This window comes from Pogona vitticeps, chromosome 4 (genome assembly GCF_051106095.1).
Source record: "Pogona vitticeps strain Pit_001003342236 chromosome 4, PviZW2.1, whole genome shotgun sequence".
NCBI classification, from domain to species: Eukaryota; Metazoa; Chordata; class Lepidosauria; order Squamata; family Agamidae; genus Pogona; species Pogona vitticeps.
The window spans coordinates 77,063,527-77,082,020 of NC_135786.1; the positions used below are offsets into that span (position 1 = coordinate 77,063,527).

General features: G+C 45.2%; 1 protein-coding gene across 8 annotated transcripts in view; it reads left to right on the forward strand.

The window, feature by feature from the left end:
- The window catches only part of SGIP1 (SH3GL interacting endocytic adaptor 1), a 167,510-nt gene that overhangs the window by 104,556 nt on the left and 44,460 nt on the right, over nucleotides 1–18,494 (forward strand). For all 8 annotated transcript variants that reach the window (XM_072997769.2, XM_072997771.2, XM_072997772.2 and 5 more), the window contains one exon: nucleotides 13,936–14,062. In XM_072997769.2, coding sequence (XP_072853870.2) covers nucleotides 13,936–14,062 — 127 coding nt within the window. The remainder of the gene's footprint in view (nucleotides 1–13,935; nucleotides 14,063–18,494) is intronic.

An 18,494-nucleotide genomic window follows, 5' to 3' on the forward strand; every position in this document is an offset into this window, starting at 1 on the left:
TTTTTTTCTTTATCCTCTGCTGGACATTCCATCTATTCTTATGTTTTAGTGGAGGGTGTATTCTCTCATGTTCTTCCTGATGTGTATATGATGGGGATAGGTAAGGCCCCTTGAGCTAATCTCTATTTGTCTTTCAATATCATTCCACAAGCAGATTTCTCATTAGGCAGGATTTCCCTTAGTGACTGGGTCTCTGAAGGGGCTTTTTTTAAAATGGATTGTTGTGCCTTGTTGCTTTTGGTATTGATTTTAATTTATCATTGTTACATAATAACTGATTATTTTTTTTAAATATTTGTGTACTTATTGTTTGTCTTTCTGATGATATAAGCCACTGGGTTCCTTTTTCAAGAGAAAAGCAGGGCAAGCAATATTTTAAATTTTTTAAAAAAATAGATTTTCCATATTGTAGCTTGTGGTTTGTCCTCTTGTTACTCCATGTTTTTTGTGCTTTATATATTTTAGTGGGGGGGGGGGGTTTACATACATGTTCTTTTCCATGGCCCCTGTGAATCACACTGTGGGTAATCCACGCATGTGTGGAGCCTCATCGGAACATTCTAGAGCTTCTGCAGTAGCAAAAAGATACATTGGTGCAGACCTCTCCCCCTTGGTATATGTACCTTGGTGCCAAGGCTCTTCCTTCAGTTTCTTTCAACCACCGCATTGAGAGCCTCTATCATACGCTTCTGTGAGTCCTTTCTAAAATGAAAGAAGAAAGTTATTATTTTCCTTAGTATTTTTCTTTATAGCCATCTATTTGCTATTGTCAGTTTGTTGTTTGCAGCCAACTGCAAACACCCCCCTGTGGTTTTTCTTTTGGTTCATGGCCTTTTCAGGCCATTTAAGTGCTGTGTGGTCTGTGACAATAAAATTCCCTTTTCGGACAGCCACGCGAAGTGCCTTTTCTGTCTTGGTGAGGCCCACCAAACCTCCTCATGCCCTCATTGCAAAGATTTTAAGCGAGGAGTTCTCCGTAGATGCCTCTCCAGACTCAAGCTTCGGCTTTGGGAACAGTCCCTCCAACCCGCCAAGCCTATGGCTCAGTTCTCATGCAAATCTATCCCACACACCAAAGCCATGGACAAGGCCATTTCTGAAGTGACCGAACAACATCCTTCTTCCACCCCATCCCGTTCGGACCAGTCCACCATCGACTTCCACATGGCTGCACAAGCCTAAACAGTCAGTGTCAAAACCATCAACATCGAAGGTAGCCACCAAACAAAAACCATCTCCAGATGCTTGGTCAGCTCCCGAGCCCTCACCACCGAAAAAGGCTAAATCCTCGAGATAGAAGCCTCCTGAGGCTATCTCCCCAGATCTTGTCTGTGTGGGTTCTATCTCGGATGAAGAGGGACTCCCACCTCACCAACCATCTCCATCCCGGTCTCCCGACTGGGAGCAACAGGTTGACCATGTGACAAACCCAGACCTACTGGGACCTGTCACACAGTTACACTAAGCTGCCACCAACCATTCCCTATAATAAGTCACACAGACCAGGGATGGATTTTCAAACAATAAAAGAATAAGGTTTATTCTAAATACAAACAGGGTAAATAAAACAATTAGGTGAATAACATAAAGTAACGTGGCTTATTCTCACTCATACAAGCATACAGTTTGGTTCACCCAGAACCTTAACTTAAAGCCCAGACCCTGAACCTATCAGTTCTGGCTAACCAACAGACACCTGAACCTATCAGGTTGGTACTCTGACACACAGTAGTACCCTGTCTGACACACAGACTCCCACAACAGCTTCTTCTTCCCAGCTGCTGCTTCGTCACAACCCAGTGTCTCTCAGCATCTCTCTCTCACCACACAGGCATCACATATATATATACAGTACAGCCCCTCCTCCTGATGTCCCGCCTTCCACTCTCCATAGGATGGAACTTTCCCTCCAAACCCATGACAGACAGGTAACATCAGTGCTGTATGTAACACCTCCCCTCTTTATAAGTTGTTTTGTAGGGGGAAAGCTAACGTGCTTTTCACCAAAAAAACAACCTGTATAAAATACACAAAAACAGTTATACATACCATATTATACTTACTCATACTTACACTCCAAGTTAACCATAGCAAATATGCATTTAAACATTTTACCATATACAGTACATCAATTTACCTTTATTAATACAAACCAAATTCAAAACCAGGTACATTTTACTTTTTATCAGCATTATATACACATAGTCCATGTTCTTTCGCCGTCTTCATTCTTCAGGTCTTCTTGATAAGGCGTCAGCAACACAGTTCACTGACCCTCTGACCACCTTCACTTCAAAGTCATAGTCCTGTAGGTTTAAAGCCCACCTCATAAGTTTGCTATTGTGGGTTTTCATTGTCTTTAACCATTGCAATGGTGAATGGTCAGTACACAGAATAAAATGTCTTCCCCAGATGTAAGGCTTGGCCTTCTGGATCGCGTAGACTATGGCCAAACACTCCTTCTCCACGGTTGCCAAATGTCTCTCACCTTTTTGAAGCTTCCTACTCAGGTAGGACACCGGATGCTGGTCACCATTCTCATCCTCCTGGCACAGAACTGCTCCTACCCCGCTGTTAGACGCATCGGTGTAGATTATGAACTCCCGGTCGAAGTCTGGAGCCCGCAGGACTGGATAGTTGATTAACGCCTCCTTCAACCTCTGGAACGCCGCCTCACAGTCGCTGGTCCACGGGATGCGGTCATCAGCCGTCTTCCTCGTCAGATCGGTCAGCGGAGCCGCAATCTCGCTAAACCTCGGGATGAACTTTCTGTAGTAGCCCACCAACCCAAGAAATGATTTGACCTTTTTCTTGGTGTTGGGTCTAGGCCAATCACGAACAGCTTCTATTTTGGCCTCCAGGGGTTTTATCATTCCTCCCCCTACCATGTGACCCAAGTATTTTATTTCTGGGCTACCCAGCTGACACTTGCTGGCCTTTACTGTTAGCCCTGCTGCACTTAACCTCTGCAGCACTAACTCCAGGTGTATCAGGTGATCTTCCCAGGTATTACTGAAGATCCCTATGTCGTCAATGTAGGCCACTGTAAAGTCACTGAGCCCTGCCAAGGTCTGGTCCATCAGCCTTTGGAATGTGGCTGGTGCATTTCTGAGACCAAAGCTCAGGACTCGAAACTCATAGAGACCAAAAGGGCTGCAAAAGGCAGTCTTTTCTTGATCCCTGGGATCAATTCTTAATTGCCAATATCCCTTTACCAGGTCCAATGATGAGATGAACCGACAACCCCCTATGGTTTCAATCAGGTTGTCTAGCCTGGGCATTGGGTAGGCATCAGGAGTGGTTACACGGTTTAATTTCCTGTAATCGACACAAAACCTAATGCTCCCATCAGGCTTGTCCACAAGGACTATCGGAGAGGACCAAGGGCTAGAAGAGGGGACGATTATGTTCTCCCTAAGCATCTCGTCCAGCTCCTTCCGCACCTTGTCCCTATAGGGTCCCGTTACTCGGTATGGGGATACTGCCTGCGGGGGTGCATCCCCTGTGTGGATCCGATGCATCACTCCCTTCACTATCCCCGGCTTGTTGGAAAACACCTGTTGATATTTACTAAGCAGCATTTTTAGTTCTTGCTGCTGGTCTTGGGTGAGTGCAGGACTGATCTTTACCTCCTCTGGGTTGTATTTTACTTCCCCTCTACCCTCCCAGAAGGGTAATTCAGCTTCCTCACTCTCAGCTGCTTTTATTGCGAATAAAACCCTCTGTTCCCCTCGGTAGTAGGGTTTTAGGGCATTCACATGAACCACCCTCCTTGCTTGGTTCTCCTCCTGCTCTATTAGGTAGTTCAGGTCTGACATCTTGGAAATGACCCTATATGGTCCTGCCCATTTGAGCTGCAGCTTATTCTCTCTGCAGGGCCTAAGCCAAAGCACTTCCTCCCCTGGGTCAAAGTGTCTCTCTCTAGCTTTGTGGTCATACCATGTGTTCTGTCTGACCTTCTGAGCTTGCAGGTTTTCTGCTGCCAGCTCTAGATTTCTCCTTAGGTCATTCATCAAGGTGTCTATGTATGTCACAACGTCTTGTGGGTCATCCTGGGTGATCTGCTCCCAATTTTGCTTGATCAAATCAAGGGGCCCTTTCACCCTTCTTCCAAATAAAAGTTCAAATGGACTGAACCCGGTACTGGCTTGTGGCACTGACCGATAAGCAAACAAAAGGGATTGCAGCTTCTGGTCCCAATTGTTTGGATTCTCTGCCAAGTAAGCCCTAATCATGCGCATTAGAGTCCCATTGAACTTCTCAGTTAACCCATTACTTTCCGGATGATAGGCAGTGGTTTCCTTGTGCTTAATTCCACAGATTTGCCATAAGCGTTTCATGAGCTTTGATGTGAACGATGCGCCCAAATCTGTGATTATCTCTGAGGCAAATCCCATCCTGGACATATACCCCACCAAAGCATCGGCCACTGTGTTAGTTTCAATGTTAGTCAAGGGTATGGCTTCAGGATACCTTGTGGCATGGTCCACAATGGTTAGAATGAACCTATTCCCCCTCTTTGTGGCCTTGGGCAAAGGTCCCACAATATCCACCCCTATGCATTTGAACGGAGTGTCAATCACAGGCAAAGGGCACAACTTTGCTTTGGTCCTGTCGCGGTTATTCCCCTGCCTTTGACACACATCACATTGTTTACAGAACTCCCTGATCTGCTTCCCTATGTCAGGCCAGTAGAAATTCTGTGTGATTCTCTGCTGTGTTTTGTTCACTCCTAAGTGTGCAGCAAACATGTCAGAGTGACCCCTTTGTAAGATCATGGGGCGATACTTTTCAGGTACCACCAGCTGACTTCTGATCCCATCTCCCCCTTTTGAGATATTCCTCAGGGTTTCTCTATATAAAATCCCCTTTTTCTCCAGGAATCTCACTGGGGTTTCAGGTGTTAGCTGGGCGTCAGTCACCTGTTCAAAACACTTTTGGAGAGTGGCGTCTGCCTTTTGCTCCTGTCCAAATCTGCTGTCTGTGGTTAAGGTTTCCACCACAGCTTCTGAACTCCCCTCCGCTACCGTCTCTGGCTCATCATTACCCCCCTGAACTGTCCCTGTGGTGGCTTGTGAGCGTGTAATCACTAGCACCCGTTTCACATGTTCAGCCAGGTCATTTCCCACGAGCACGGCTGCTGGCAGAGTCGATGAAATCGCTATCCGCCAATCTCCCCTCCAGCCTTGAAAGTTGACAGGTACCTCTGCTACTGGCAGAGAGATTACCTGCCCCTCAATACCTGCCACCTTCATGCTCTCATTTGGGATTATAAACTCCCGAGGAATAATATCTGGATGGCACAGGGTTACCTGGGAACAAGTGTCCCGCAGCCCCCTATACTGACGGTCAAGTATTCCTACGTCCACCCCGGCTGTCTCAAACAACTGAGAATTTGTTTTTACCAGCAAGCAGCGCTTCACCTCTATAAGAGGACCATTTTCCTCAGCCTGATCAGCAGAGGTAGCTGTTCCAGACTGAGTAGTCATGGCAACAGGCTCCCTCAGTGACAATGAGCTTTGCTCTTTCTGGACACAGAACACAGCTTTTGGCTTGGTCCCACTAGAATTCTGAGGCACCATTCCTTTTAGCTGCTTCAATTTCTCACACTCTGAGATTAGATGACCCTTTCCCTGACAGAAATAACATTTTCTGGTGTATTTTGATTCTCTCTCCTCTTGTTTGGGTTTTCCCTCCAAATTCTGAGGTCTTAGTTTCATGTCTGAGGGCTTCCCTTCACCATGGGCCCCTCCCCCTTGCTGGCTTTTCCCTGGTCCCTGAGAGTACTTGCTGTAGGCTTCTTTGGGTTTACCCACAGATTTCCCCTCACCCAAGGGCTTTCTTATTTGGGAAATAAAATCCGCGATCTCTGCGGCTGCTGCCACAGTTTTTGGTTTCCTTTCCCTCACCTGGAATTTCAATTCCCCTTGCAGGACTGAATAGAACTGTTCCAGTGCTATCAAGTCTTTAAGCTGCTCATAGGTCTCTGTCCCTTCCTGCGATAGCCATTTCTCAAGCAGCCTCACCAATTGGGCCCCCACTTGGGTAAAAGTCTGTTCTGGTTTTTTTGTGAGGGACCTGAATCTTTGTCTCAGCTGCTCTGCATTTATCCCATGTCTGGCAAACACCAGTTTTTTAAACTCTGCAAAATCCTTCATCAGTTCCTCAGGCATCTCGGCATAAACCTCAGCCAGGCTACCACTGATTAAAGACCGCATGATGGTCATCTTCTCAGTTTCCCTCACTGAGAAGTCCACAAACGCTCTTTCCACTAAGGAAAAGAACACCTCAGGACAATCTCCCTTGTGGTACACAGGGAATTTCTTCAGGTCAGCCTTAGACAATTGGCCTCCCTCAGAATCCCTATTATTATTATTGTTCTGGTTCATCAGTTCCAATCTCTTTAATTCAAACGCCATTCTCTCTCTCTCCAATCTTTCCTGCATTTCAAATTGCCTCATCCTCAGTTCATGCTGTTGGACTAGGATCAATTTTCTGAGTTCTGGGTTCTGCTCTCCTGTGCTGTCACCTTGCACTGAGCCAAATTCATCCTCAGAACCTTGGTCAATCTGGGGGTCTTTCACTTCACTCATTTCGGCCATCTGGCTTCGAGTCAAGGGCATAATCCCCCCTCAGAACAGGCTGCTTTAAAAAGTCAAGCCTCAGAATAAAACGACCACTTTTTTCCTTTTTGCCTCAGAACCAGCTCTCCCTAGAGATTGCTGCTGTTCTTCAGCACTTAAATTGCAACAGTATCGAGTCAGAGCCTACCCCCCTCTGCTGGGCCTCTCAGCTGGCAAGCTAGATCACTGTTACTACGCAGTTTTGCCTCAGCTTTTTTCCCGCCAAAACTAGGCTGCCTCAGAGCACCTTAATCTAAGTCTCCCCAGTTGGCACGTTCTTCCACTAGTGCACCTCCCCGTGAGGTACACCTAGAAGATTACCTACGCGCCTCAGACTGTCCCTGACTAGACCCCCCTTGCTCTGGGCACACCTGCCAAGGCTTTGCTGGACCGCTGGACAACTGGACCAGTCGTATCCCACCCGCTGGACACCAATCAATGTGACAAACCCAGACCTACTGGGACCTGTCACACAGTTACACTAAGCTGCCACCAACCATTCCCTATAATAAGTCACACAGACCAGGGATGGATTTTCAAACAATAAAAGAATAAGGTTTATTCTAAATACAAACAGGGTAAATAAAACAATTAGGTGAATAACATAAAGTAACGTGGCTTATTCTCACTCATACAAGCATACAGTTTGGTTCACCCAGAACCTTAACTTAAAGCCCAGACCCTGAACCTATCAGTTCTGGCTAACCAACAGACACCTGAACCTATCAGGTTGGTACTCTGACACACAGTAGTACCCTGTCTGACACACAGACTCCCACAACAGCTTCTTCTTCCCAGCTGCTGCTTCGTCACAACCCAGTGTCTCTCAGCATCTCTCTCTCACCACACAGGCATCACATATATATATACAGTACAGCCCCTCCTCCTGATGTCCCGCCTTCCACTCTCCATAGGATGGAACTTTCCCTCCAAACCCATGACAGACAGGTAACATCAGTGCTGTATGTAACAGACCAGTTTACATCTTCTCCTGCCAGCCCCCAGCAAGGCTTGTGCTCTCTAAGTGGATCCTCTCCTGCAGTCTCGCCCGATATCCAGGAGACTGAACTGCAACCTGAGACGATATCTTATTCTGTTCCAATAGGCCTACCACCTCGGCCTCCAGCACCTCAACAGAGACAACAATCTCATAAGAGCATCTGCTTACCTTCCCGCATGGAAATGGATCAGTCTCAGCATCATCATCGGGGTGGCTTTTGCCCTGATTGGTGCCCAGCAAATAAACCCACCAAGCACTACCGACCAGTTGCTTTCCCTGGTCCAGCGGCAGTACCACTACAGGTTTCTTATACAATGGAAGCTTCAATGTCGAAGCGATCCTATCACCATGATCACCAAGGAGTACCAGGCATCTACTACCACCCAGAGCCTAAGAAACCCAGGAAAGCCAACTACTATGCCTTGGCTTTGGGTGCATTTGTGGCACCGACAGCTACTATTTTGCTGCTCGTCAAGATGACCGGGGCCACTCATCTCGCTCAGCGTCACTGGCATTCATTTATTCCACCGTGATCCAATGTGGTCCATCAAAGTCTTTGCCGTCTCGACAGCTGTCTTGATACTGACAGCAACCTCTGTTTCGATACCACCTCAACACTGACCCCTTTGATACTGACCTCGGTATCAGCCATTGTCTGTGGACACACTGTCAGTGTCGATGCTGACAAACAATGGCCGCTGTCCACCACTGACATCAACAGCCCAACATCGAGACCAATACACTGAAGACCAGCCTCTCAATGTCGATGTTGACCGACAATCAATTGTTTCCCAACACGATACTGAACTGTCTGAGCATGGCTCTAGATTCCAAACACCATCTGTATTACTAACATAGCCAGGATCAGACCCTGCAGATACAGATTCTCATCTCCTGCAGAGGATTTTCAGACTTATGCCCAACTGATGGTCCACATGGCTAAGTCTCTTGACCTCCAATGCCAGCAGATCATCTCTATGATCCCATCTAAAAGGATACTATAACACAGGTACATATTTCCATGCTACCATCCCTTCTGAGCACAGCTAGATAGTCCTGAATCAAAGCAGCATCCTCTCACTCGATGTCAAAACACATTGACAACCTCTATTGGGTACATGACCCTGGCACCGTCTTCTTGCAAAAGGAACCAGCTCCCAACTCCATATTCATTGAAGCATCACAATTCTGCTCTCCGCACAGACAAATACTGATACCAGCTAACAAGGACAGCAGATGCATTGACTCTGTCGGCAGATGGTTATACTGCTCCGCTGCCTTCACCATGAGGGTTGCCAATTATCAAGGGGCTATGGGTGCCTATCAACGCTTTCTGTGGGATAGCATGTCTATCTTCATTGATGCACTCCCTGAAAACAAAAGGGTGCTAGCTCAAACTTTCCAACAAGAGGGTCTCTCTCTCACAAAATGCTATCAGCCAGTCAACGCCACTTCAAGGTCCATGGCTACCTCTGAGCCAGGAAAAGCACTGCTTTTCCTGGCTCAGAACAGCTGGCCTGGCAGAAGATGTGCATGCACTGAAGACCTCCCATTTGATGGTGTAGGCTTATTTAATGCTGAGATGGACGACATCCTTGAAAATGTCCAGAAAAAGAGGACAGCTGCCAGACGCTGGGGAGTCTACCCAAACACCAACAGTGCCCTCAGCGCACCAAGTGGCTTCACCCCTACAACTCTGTTCCAACATGAAGCTCAATGGCAAACATCCTATATGCCGTACTACAAGCAACAGCCTTACAAAGCTAAAGCTTGTCAAGAAACTGCAACCAGACACAATGACTGCAAACCCAAGCATCATGTTTGATGTCCAGCTAGCCAAGATCCTTACACATTCTCAAACCCCCAACCTGTGGAAAAACTTAACTGTTTGGGAAAACATCACCATGGATGCTTGGGTCCTCTCCACTGTAAGAAGTGGTTACTTCATAGAATTCCACTATTGTCCACCATCATTCCACACTGTCACACTTCTGTTGCAAACCCTGAAGCATGAAATTCAAATGCTGTTACTCAAGGATGCCATAGAAACAATACCACCACATCAAACAACATTTTCTCTCTTGCTATTGCACTGTCCCCAAAAATGATGTAGGCCTCTGTCCCATCCTTGATCTCAGAGAATTGAATCAATTCATTATCATCAACAAATTCCGCATGGTCACCCTCAAGTCTGTCCTCCCCCTCCTCCACAAAAAAGACTGGTTTGCAGTCATATATGTCAAAGATGCTTACTTCCATGTGTCTATTCATCCCTCTCACAGACCCTTTCTATGTTTCCAACTTTAAACCCAAGCCTATCAATTCAAGAGGCTTCCATTCAGACTAGCCTCGGCTCCCAGGGTTTTCACCAAGTGCATACCTAAGGCTTCAAAAAATTCACATTGTACATTGTTGACTGGCTCCTTGTAGCTTGCTCACGCCAAAAAGCTCAGAAAGATATCTCCTTCACTTTGTCTCTCCTCCAGGATCTCGGACTCACAGTAAACCTACAAAAATCAAAGTTAAAGCCTACAAGACTACATAGGAGCAGTTTTGGACTCTCAAATTGGTATCCTTACTCTGTGCCTTTATTCCCTCATGCATTTGTAACTGCGCTAACTGTTCAGCATGTTCTAGGCACCATGGCATCCATGACCTCGGTAGTTCACCATGTTCGCCTCAAAACACAGTCACTTCAGGCATGGTTTCTTGCCTTATACAACGTAATGACAGGTCCACCACACACCCTGCTGCGAGTCACTCCAGAACTCACCTCCCAACTCACATGGTGTCATTCCAATCAGAACCTGACAATGGGGTGACCATTTAAACAACTGTGTCCACAAATCCAGGTTACCATAGATGCAAGCCTCACTGGCTGGGGTGCACACGCCCAGTGGTCACAAAGAGAGAAGTTGCTCCATATCAATGAACTGGAACTTCTCACAGTAATAAAAGCCTGCAAAGCCTTCAAGAATCATCTTATGGGCAAGATGGTTTAGATGGTCACAGACAACACTACCACAATGCAGTCACTCTCAAAGCCTCCTCTATCTTGCAGTCGACCTATGGGAATGGTGTCTCACCCATCACTATTGCCTCACGGCAATACACATAGCCAATAAAGACAACAACCTCACAAATGTTCTCAGTCACAAGGAAGCCCAGATGCACGAGTGGGAACTAGATCAATCTGTTTTTCTTCCCTGTGCAAACGTTGGGGCACACTCTCCATCAACCTCTTTGCCTCTCAGAAGAACTGGAAGTGCAAACGATACTGTTCTCACACAGGAGTCAGAAAAAACTCCTGCGGAGACGCATTCGTCGGCTGTTGGCCCAAGTCACTCACATGTTTCCACCATTCCTGCTCATTCACAAGGTTGTAGTCCACCTTCAACAAGACAAGATCAATGCTATCCTGATAGCCCCGTGGTGGCCATGGCAGCCATGGTTCCCGGTTCTCCACCAGCTGTCATCCGATATTCATCACCTGCCCCACCTGTCTCACCTGCTTACACAACACAAAGGTCAAATTCTCCACCCAGATCTCCCTGCCCCTCACCTGGCAGCATGGAGGATTCTGCCTCCCTAATGAATGTCCTTCATCAAGCAAAGAAACCTTCCACCAGAAAGCCTTACATGTATAAATGTAAAAAGATTCAATCATTTGCCACTGCATTATCACTTCCTTCAGTCAATTCTCCTCTTACCACTGTTCTTGGGGGTTTTTTACAGTTAAAAACAAAGGGCCTTTCCCTTTCGTCTCCACAATTGTTGCTTATCAGCCACCAACTTCTTCAGACACCCTACTGTGAAATGGTTCCTCAAGGGGTTGTCACACATGTATCCTGATGCACGTCCGCCGCCACCTCAATGGTCACTGATGTTATTCATTCAGTGGCTTACAAGGACCCTGTTTGAGCCTCTTACATCAACTGACTTCATGCTACTCACCTTTAAGATGGCATTCCTTGTGGCTATTACATCAGCGTGGTGTGCTAGTGAACTGGCAGCCTTAAGATCTGACTATCTTTATCTTCAGTTTTATCCAGATAAGGTCAAACTCTTTGTAGATATTTCCTTTCTACCCAAGGTTGTTTCCCAGTTCCATTCATCCCAACCTTTGGTCCTTCCATCTTTCTTCCCGTCTCCATTCACTCCTCAAGAAAAAAAAATCCTCCATACTTTAGATCAGTGGTTCTTAACCTTGGGTTACTCAGGTGTTTTTGGACTGCAACTCCCAGAAGCCTTCACCACCAGCTGTGCTAGCTGGGGTTTCTGGGAGTTGCAGTCCAAAAACACCTGAGTAACCCAAGGTTAAGAACCACTGCTTTAGATGTACGAAGGGCTTTTGCATTTTACATAGCCTGTACGTAACCCTTCAGATATTCAGCTCGACTTTTTGTCAGTTGTCAACTCCGTACTAAAGGTCTTCAAGTCACTTCACAGAGGATATTGAAGTGGGTTGCTTCCACTGTTCAGCTTGCTTATCAGCTTGCTTGCCTTCCGGTCCCACAAGGTATCCGCCCCCATTCTACAAGAGCGTTGGCAACATCTACAGCTTTTCTCTGTGGCATTCCCCTGCCAGAAATCTGTGCCTCTGCCACATGGTCATAGCCATCCATATTTATCAACCATTATAGAGTGGATATTCAGCAGAACTCTGATGCTGCGTTTGGATGTGCTGTGTTATTATCTGTCTTGGCGTGACACCCTCCATCTGGGTAAGACAGCTTGTTAGTCACCCAGAGCATGATTCACAGATGCTACGAAGAACAACAGGTTACCTACCTGTAATTGTAGTTCTTCGAGTGGACCTCTGTGATTCACACATCCCGATCTAGCCTTCCCTCTGTCATGCCCTACTTGTTTTATGTGGCAGTTGACCTAACTAAAAGGAGAGCATTGGCGCCAAGGTACATATACCAAGGGGAAGGGGTCTGCACTAATGTATCTTTTTGTTACCGCAGAAGCTCTAGAATATTCCGATGAGGCTCCACGCATGCACGGATTTTCCAGTTCCACTCTCTTTTTTGAGGTACGGCAACCAGAATTGTACGCAGTACTCCCAGGTGCAGCCTTATCAGCGTTTATACAATGGCATTATAAGGTTGGCTGTTTTATTTTCAATCCCCCTTTTAAATAATACCTAGCATGGAATTGGCATTCTTCACTGCTGTTGCACACTGGGTTGACACTTTCATTGAGCTGTCTACCAGCACACCAAGATCTCTTTCCTGATCCATCATGGACAGCTTAGAACCAATCAGCTGATAAATAAAGTTTTGATATTTTTTGCCCCAATGTGCATTACTTTACATTTTCTTATATAGAAACACATTTGCCATTTTGCTGCCCATTCTCCCAGTTTGGAGAGATCATTCTGGAGCTTCACGACCCAGAAAAGTTTTGTGTCATCTGCAAACTTTGCCACCTCACTGCTTATCTCTGTCTGTGGATCATTTATGAACAAGTTGAAAAGCACCGGTCCCAGGACAGATCACTGGGGCACACCACTTTTCGCCTCTTTCCATTGTGAAAATTGCCCATTGACTCCTACTCTCTGCTTCCTGGTTCTCAACCAATTCTCAGTCCATAAGACGACCTGCCCTCTTATCCCCTGACTGTGGAGTTTTCTCAGCAGCCTTTGGTGAGGGACTGTGTCAAATGCTTTCTGAAAATCCAGATAGATAATATCCACTGGTTCGCCCGCATCTACATACCTGTTGAACTCCAAAGCCTTGGAGTTCTGGCTCAGGCTAGATCTGTCTAGATGTTTTGGCCTACAGTTCCTTTCAGCCCCAGCTAACATGGCCAGTGGCGAGGGATGATGAGACCTGAAGTCCAAAGCATTTGGAAGGTATGAGGCTGAGAAGGCCAGCCTGGAGGAAGGGTCAGGATGGGGATTTTTGTAGAATACTTCTTACTTGTGCCCCCCCCCCAAAAAAAAATTGCTCTAGAAGAGGTCCTCTAGACAAGTATGAAGGTAGAAGTGGGAAGAAGGAATCAATGAAAATTGCCGTCTTATACTCTTTCCTGCAGAAATCCTCAGCTGGATCTTGATCCTCTGTGTGTGGAAGTTGACCTCTTTGTAGAAGGGAGGCTTTGGATCCAATGAAATATGCAGTCATCAAGTGGGGCTTGTAGTGAGTGTACAAGAACATATGTGCTTGGTGTGTATGAACTAATTCCGGGTGACCCAAAAGACTAAGATATGGTTCTTATGGTGTGCATATATGTTTCTTATTGTGTGTGTGTTCATGACTGGTGATGCATTATGTATCTTTTAACCTTGCTTGTTTCTCTCTACAGTCCAGACCTTTCAGCCCTCCCGTCCACTCCTCCAGCCCTCCTCCAATAGCACCATTAGCACGGGCTGAAAGCACCTCTTCCATATCATCCACCAATTCCTTGAGTGCAGCAACTACTCCCACAATTGGTAACAAAAAAAGCTTTTTTATTTGAAGAATAGTTTTCATGAGCGGAATGGCTATCTTTTTGGTTTCTGAAACCCTTTGTTTGGTTATATTTTCTTTGTTTCTGTTGTCATATTCATGTTATTTTAGAGCACTTTTTTAGTATTAAAAGAGAACTACAGTTTTGATAAACATTAGACCACTGTATCTGTGATACACAGAAACATATAATGGTAAGGGTCCAAAAGGATGCACATATGGTCTTCATAGGCACACATTTTTCCCCAAGTCATATAAACAGAATGTGCCCCAAATTCTACTGTGACCAGAAAGCTATTTGTTTTGTAATCGGGTGTGAAAGCTTCTATAGGGAAAGGTCAGGGAAAAAGATAGAATACAGCTCATTGACTTGGCAGATTTGCCACACTCTTGTGCCTAACTGTTTTTTAAACAGTGGAAGCTCAGGCAGTAATTTGTGGATTCCATGTAACACTTTCTAATAAGTCACTCAGAAACAGTGCATACATAGAATAGTCATGTGTATCTCTTAGTATCCTGACAAATGAAGGTATTAAAGGTTTTAGTTTGTCACTCTGGGAGCTGTAAAGCAGCACTAATAACACAGCTCTTATGTAGCAGTACAAATTATTGCTAAATTGGTTAATGAATGTGGTTAAAAGGGAAGGCAGGCAGGCAGGCTGGCTGGCTGGCTGGCTGAGTTGATCTTAGTAGGGAAACAGGAAAGGTTGGTAGAAACTCAAAGTACAGTGTAGAATCAGAATAGGGAATGTGTGCATCAATAATGTTTCAGACTACAGTTTCCATGATCCCTCATTGCTGCTTTTGTTAGCTAGGTCATGTGAGTTGCATTCCAGCAACATCTGAAGGGCCACACGTCCTCATCCTTGATAGAAACTTAATGTATTTGCTTTGGGATTATAGAAACTGAACAGCTACAAAGCTTCAGAAAAAAACAGTTTAGATGTTGCTGGTTGGATCTGAAACATCTCCCAACTTAAAATGTGGAAAAGTGTACTTAAAGCTGTTTTCCCCCACCCCACCCTATGGAAACATTAGGTTGCCCTTGATTAATAATCTATCATTGACGCTGCCTAGATTCTGATGTCTTTTAGTTTTATTTCATTCTCTGGTCTACCTGTTCTCCCTCCCCTCATGCCACTTCTTCATCTTCTCAGAAAAATATATGTTTGGATCTCTTTGCCGTTCCTGATTTCATTTGCAATGCCTTCTTCTTCTCCTATTTATTTTTAAACCGCCTTCTTCTTTCTGATATAGTTCTTTTGTGCTGCCGACTCCTGGTTTCCCTTTTTGACCAGCTTCTCCTTTCATCAGTGCTTCTGCTCTTCTACAGACCATCTCTGTCTCCTTGAGTTCTCATTGTTTGCCAGGTTGTTTTCTTTTATTTGTTTTCCCTTATTTTATATACCTTTGGACCCGTTCTGCTATTAGTCTGAACTTTGTGATGTTAGCATTCCTGCTATGTGCCTCCTATCTCAATTGTTTCTTGCCCATTTTCTAATCTGTATGGAAGAGGACAGGCATTTGAACTGCTGTTCATACTATCTACTTGAGTAGTTTTAATGAACTTAGAATGGCAACAAACTAGATATTCATGTCAAGAAAGCCAAATCCAGCAAAAAGAAAAAAGAAAGAAAACACCACAGTGGGGTTTTTTTTTTTTTGTTAGAGTTGTAGATTATGAAACATACTGCTGACTTCCTATTTATGAGATATTTTCATTTTTCAGTCCTAAAATAACCATGCCATTTTAGGATATTTAGTTCGCTTCTTTAAAAAAAATTAAAAAATGCTCTCAGCTACAGCATACATTCAGACCTTCACTAACAATATGTTAACTGTTGAAGCTGGTTTGAAGTGCTTTCCACTTTTGTTTGCCTTTCTGAAAAATCTTTGTGCACTTCTGTTTGTTTTAGTGTATTGGGTGTAATATGTGTGGGGTGAGTGTGCTTGAGGCAATTTTCTAACTTTGAGTTCCCTACTTCTCACTTATGTTCTTTGATTCTCCTTGCTTGTTGGTCAGTGTGATGACCAGTGTGCTAGAAATGCATGTCAGTCATTGGACTGAGCAACATTTCTCATAAAACCTAATCTACAGTATTGTGGGGTTGTTGTTGTTTAATATCTAAGAGGCTGTGCCGTCAGTGCTTCAACTGCTTGTATGTGAAGTCTTCCTCTTTTTCACAAGCTGGTGTCTGAATGTGATATCAATCAGTGTAGTTTTGTATGAGTCACATTGGTATGGCACTGTTATCAGAGTAGTGCTTGCATTAATGGGGTGATATATAAATAAAATAAAATAAATAAACATTTATATCCCAAAATTCAGAGTTGTCGATGAGTCACATAAACGACTACTTCTAAGATAGAATTTTAGTCCAGGTTTTGTGCAATTAAAACTGATATTGGGAAAGCACATAATTTTCTCTTTTACTTTATATATAATTATATAAAGTACCCTATTTGAAAACAGTGGATTGAGCTGAGACATCCAGCGCAGCACCTTGTCCATTGAGAATTACTCAGTTTCAGCCTGTGATGTCTGCAGAGGTGGACAAGGTCCTTGATTGCTGTCGAGCTGCCTCCTCCTCCCTTGACCCTTGCCCAGCCTGGCTAATGAAAGCTGCCAAGCTGGTAATAACTGAATGGGCTACTGGAATAATAAATGGGTCTCTTCTTGAGGGCAAGGTTCCTCTTGCCCTTAAGGAAATGCTCATTAGACCCATTAGGAAGAAACTGAGCTTGGCAGTGGATAACATTGGTAATTATAGGCCTGTTGCCAGTGTTTCCTTAGCAAGGTAGTGGAGACAGTGGTGGCTAACGAGCTTCAGGCTCTCTTGGATGAAACCGATGCCCTGGATCCATTTCAGTTAGGCTTCGGGCCCCACCATGGCATGGAAACGGCATTGGTCACCCTGCTGGATGACCTGCTTAGGGAGGCCAACAGGGGCAAAATGTCCTTGCTCGTCCTCCTTGATATCTCAGCCACCTTTGATACCGCTGACAATGGTATCCTCCTGGAGAGACTCTCTGAGTTGGGGATCGGTGGCCTTGCTCTTGCTTGGCTCTGGTCCTTTTTTGAGAGCTGTCCTCAGGGAGTTCAGCTTGGGGAGAATGTATTGGCCCCATGGTCCCTCAATTGTGGGATCTCGCAGGGTTCGACCATCTCCCCAATGCTGTTTAACATCTATATGAGGCCGTCGGGGGGTCATCCAGGGATGTGGAGCTTCGTGTCACCAATATGCTGATGACACCCAGCTCTGCATCTCTTTTTTTCCATCTGCAGTGGATGCCATTCCATCCCTTGGGTGCTGCCTGGAGGCCATTCTATAATGGATGCAGTCGAATGGACTAAGGTTGAACCCAGACAAGACGGATGTCCTGTGGGTGGGGTGGCCCCAATATCAGTGGTTTGGGGAACTCCCTCTATTTTGAGGGATTGACTCTCACCACAAAGAATTGGTTCACAGTCTAGGGGTCCATCTTGACCCCGTGCTTACCATGGAGACCCAGGTAGCATCCATGTTTCAGTCTGTCCACTTACATCTTTGGCGGACCACCCTGCTGCATCCCTATCTAGACACGAGGGCACTCACCATGCCGGTCCATGTGCTCATAGTCTCAAGAAGAATGCTCTCTACTTGGGGCTTCCTTTGAAACTGATGCAGAAGCTCCAGATGGTCCAGAACACAGCAGCCAGGCTATTAACAGGGGTGAAAAGTTTTCACTGTATTTGCCCTACCCTGTTCACCTTAAACTGGCTACCTATCCACTTCTGCATTGATTTCAAGATGCTAACCATTACATACAAAGCCCTTAACGGTTTAGGCCCTCGATACCTGGCACAGCACCTTCTTCTGCCCAGTTCTACCCTTATCACCTGTTCCAGTCAGGTTGGGTGGCTGAGGGGCCTAACACCAAGAGAGAGGAAAAAACTAAAAATCAGGCCTTCTCAGCAGTGGCCCCTCGCCTATGGAACAACCTACCTATAGAGATCAACCTGGCTGCCTCGCTGAGGGCCTTCAAGACTAATCTGAAGACATGGCTATATAGGCAGGCCTTCCCTACAGCTGTTACCTAGCCTATCTTCCTTTTCTTTTTTCTCTCTTTCTTCTTCTTCTTCTTCTTCTTCTTCTTCTTCTTCTCCTCCTCCTCCTCCTCCTCCTCCTCCTCCTCCTCCTCCTTTCCCCATCTTGGACTCTGTGATTAACTTGGATTATACCTTAGTTTATTTTTTATATGTAAACCGACCAGAGTAGACACATTCTAGATGGGCAGTATATAAATCAAATCAAATCAAATCAATCAATTAGATAGATAGATAGATAGATAGATAGATAGATAGAGAGAGAGAGAGAGAGAGAGAGAGAGAGAGATTAAATAAATAAATAAATAAATAAATAAATAAATAAATAA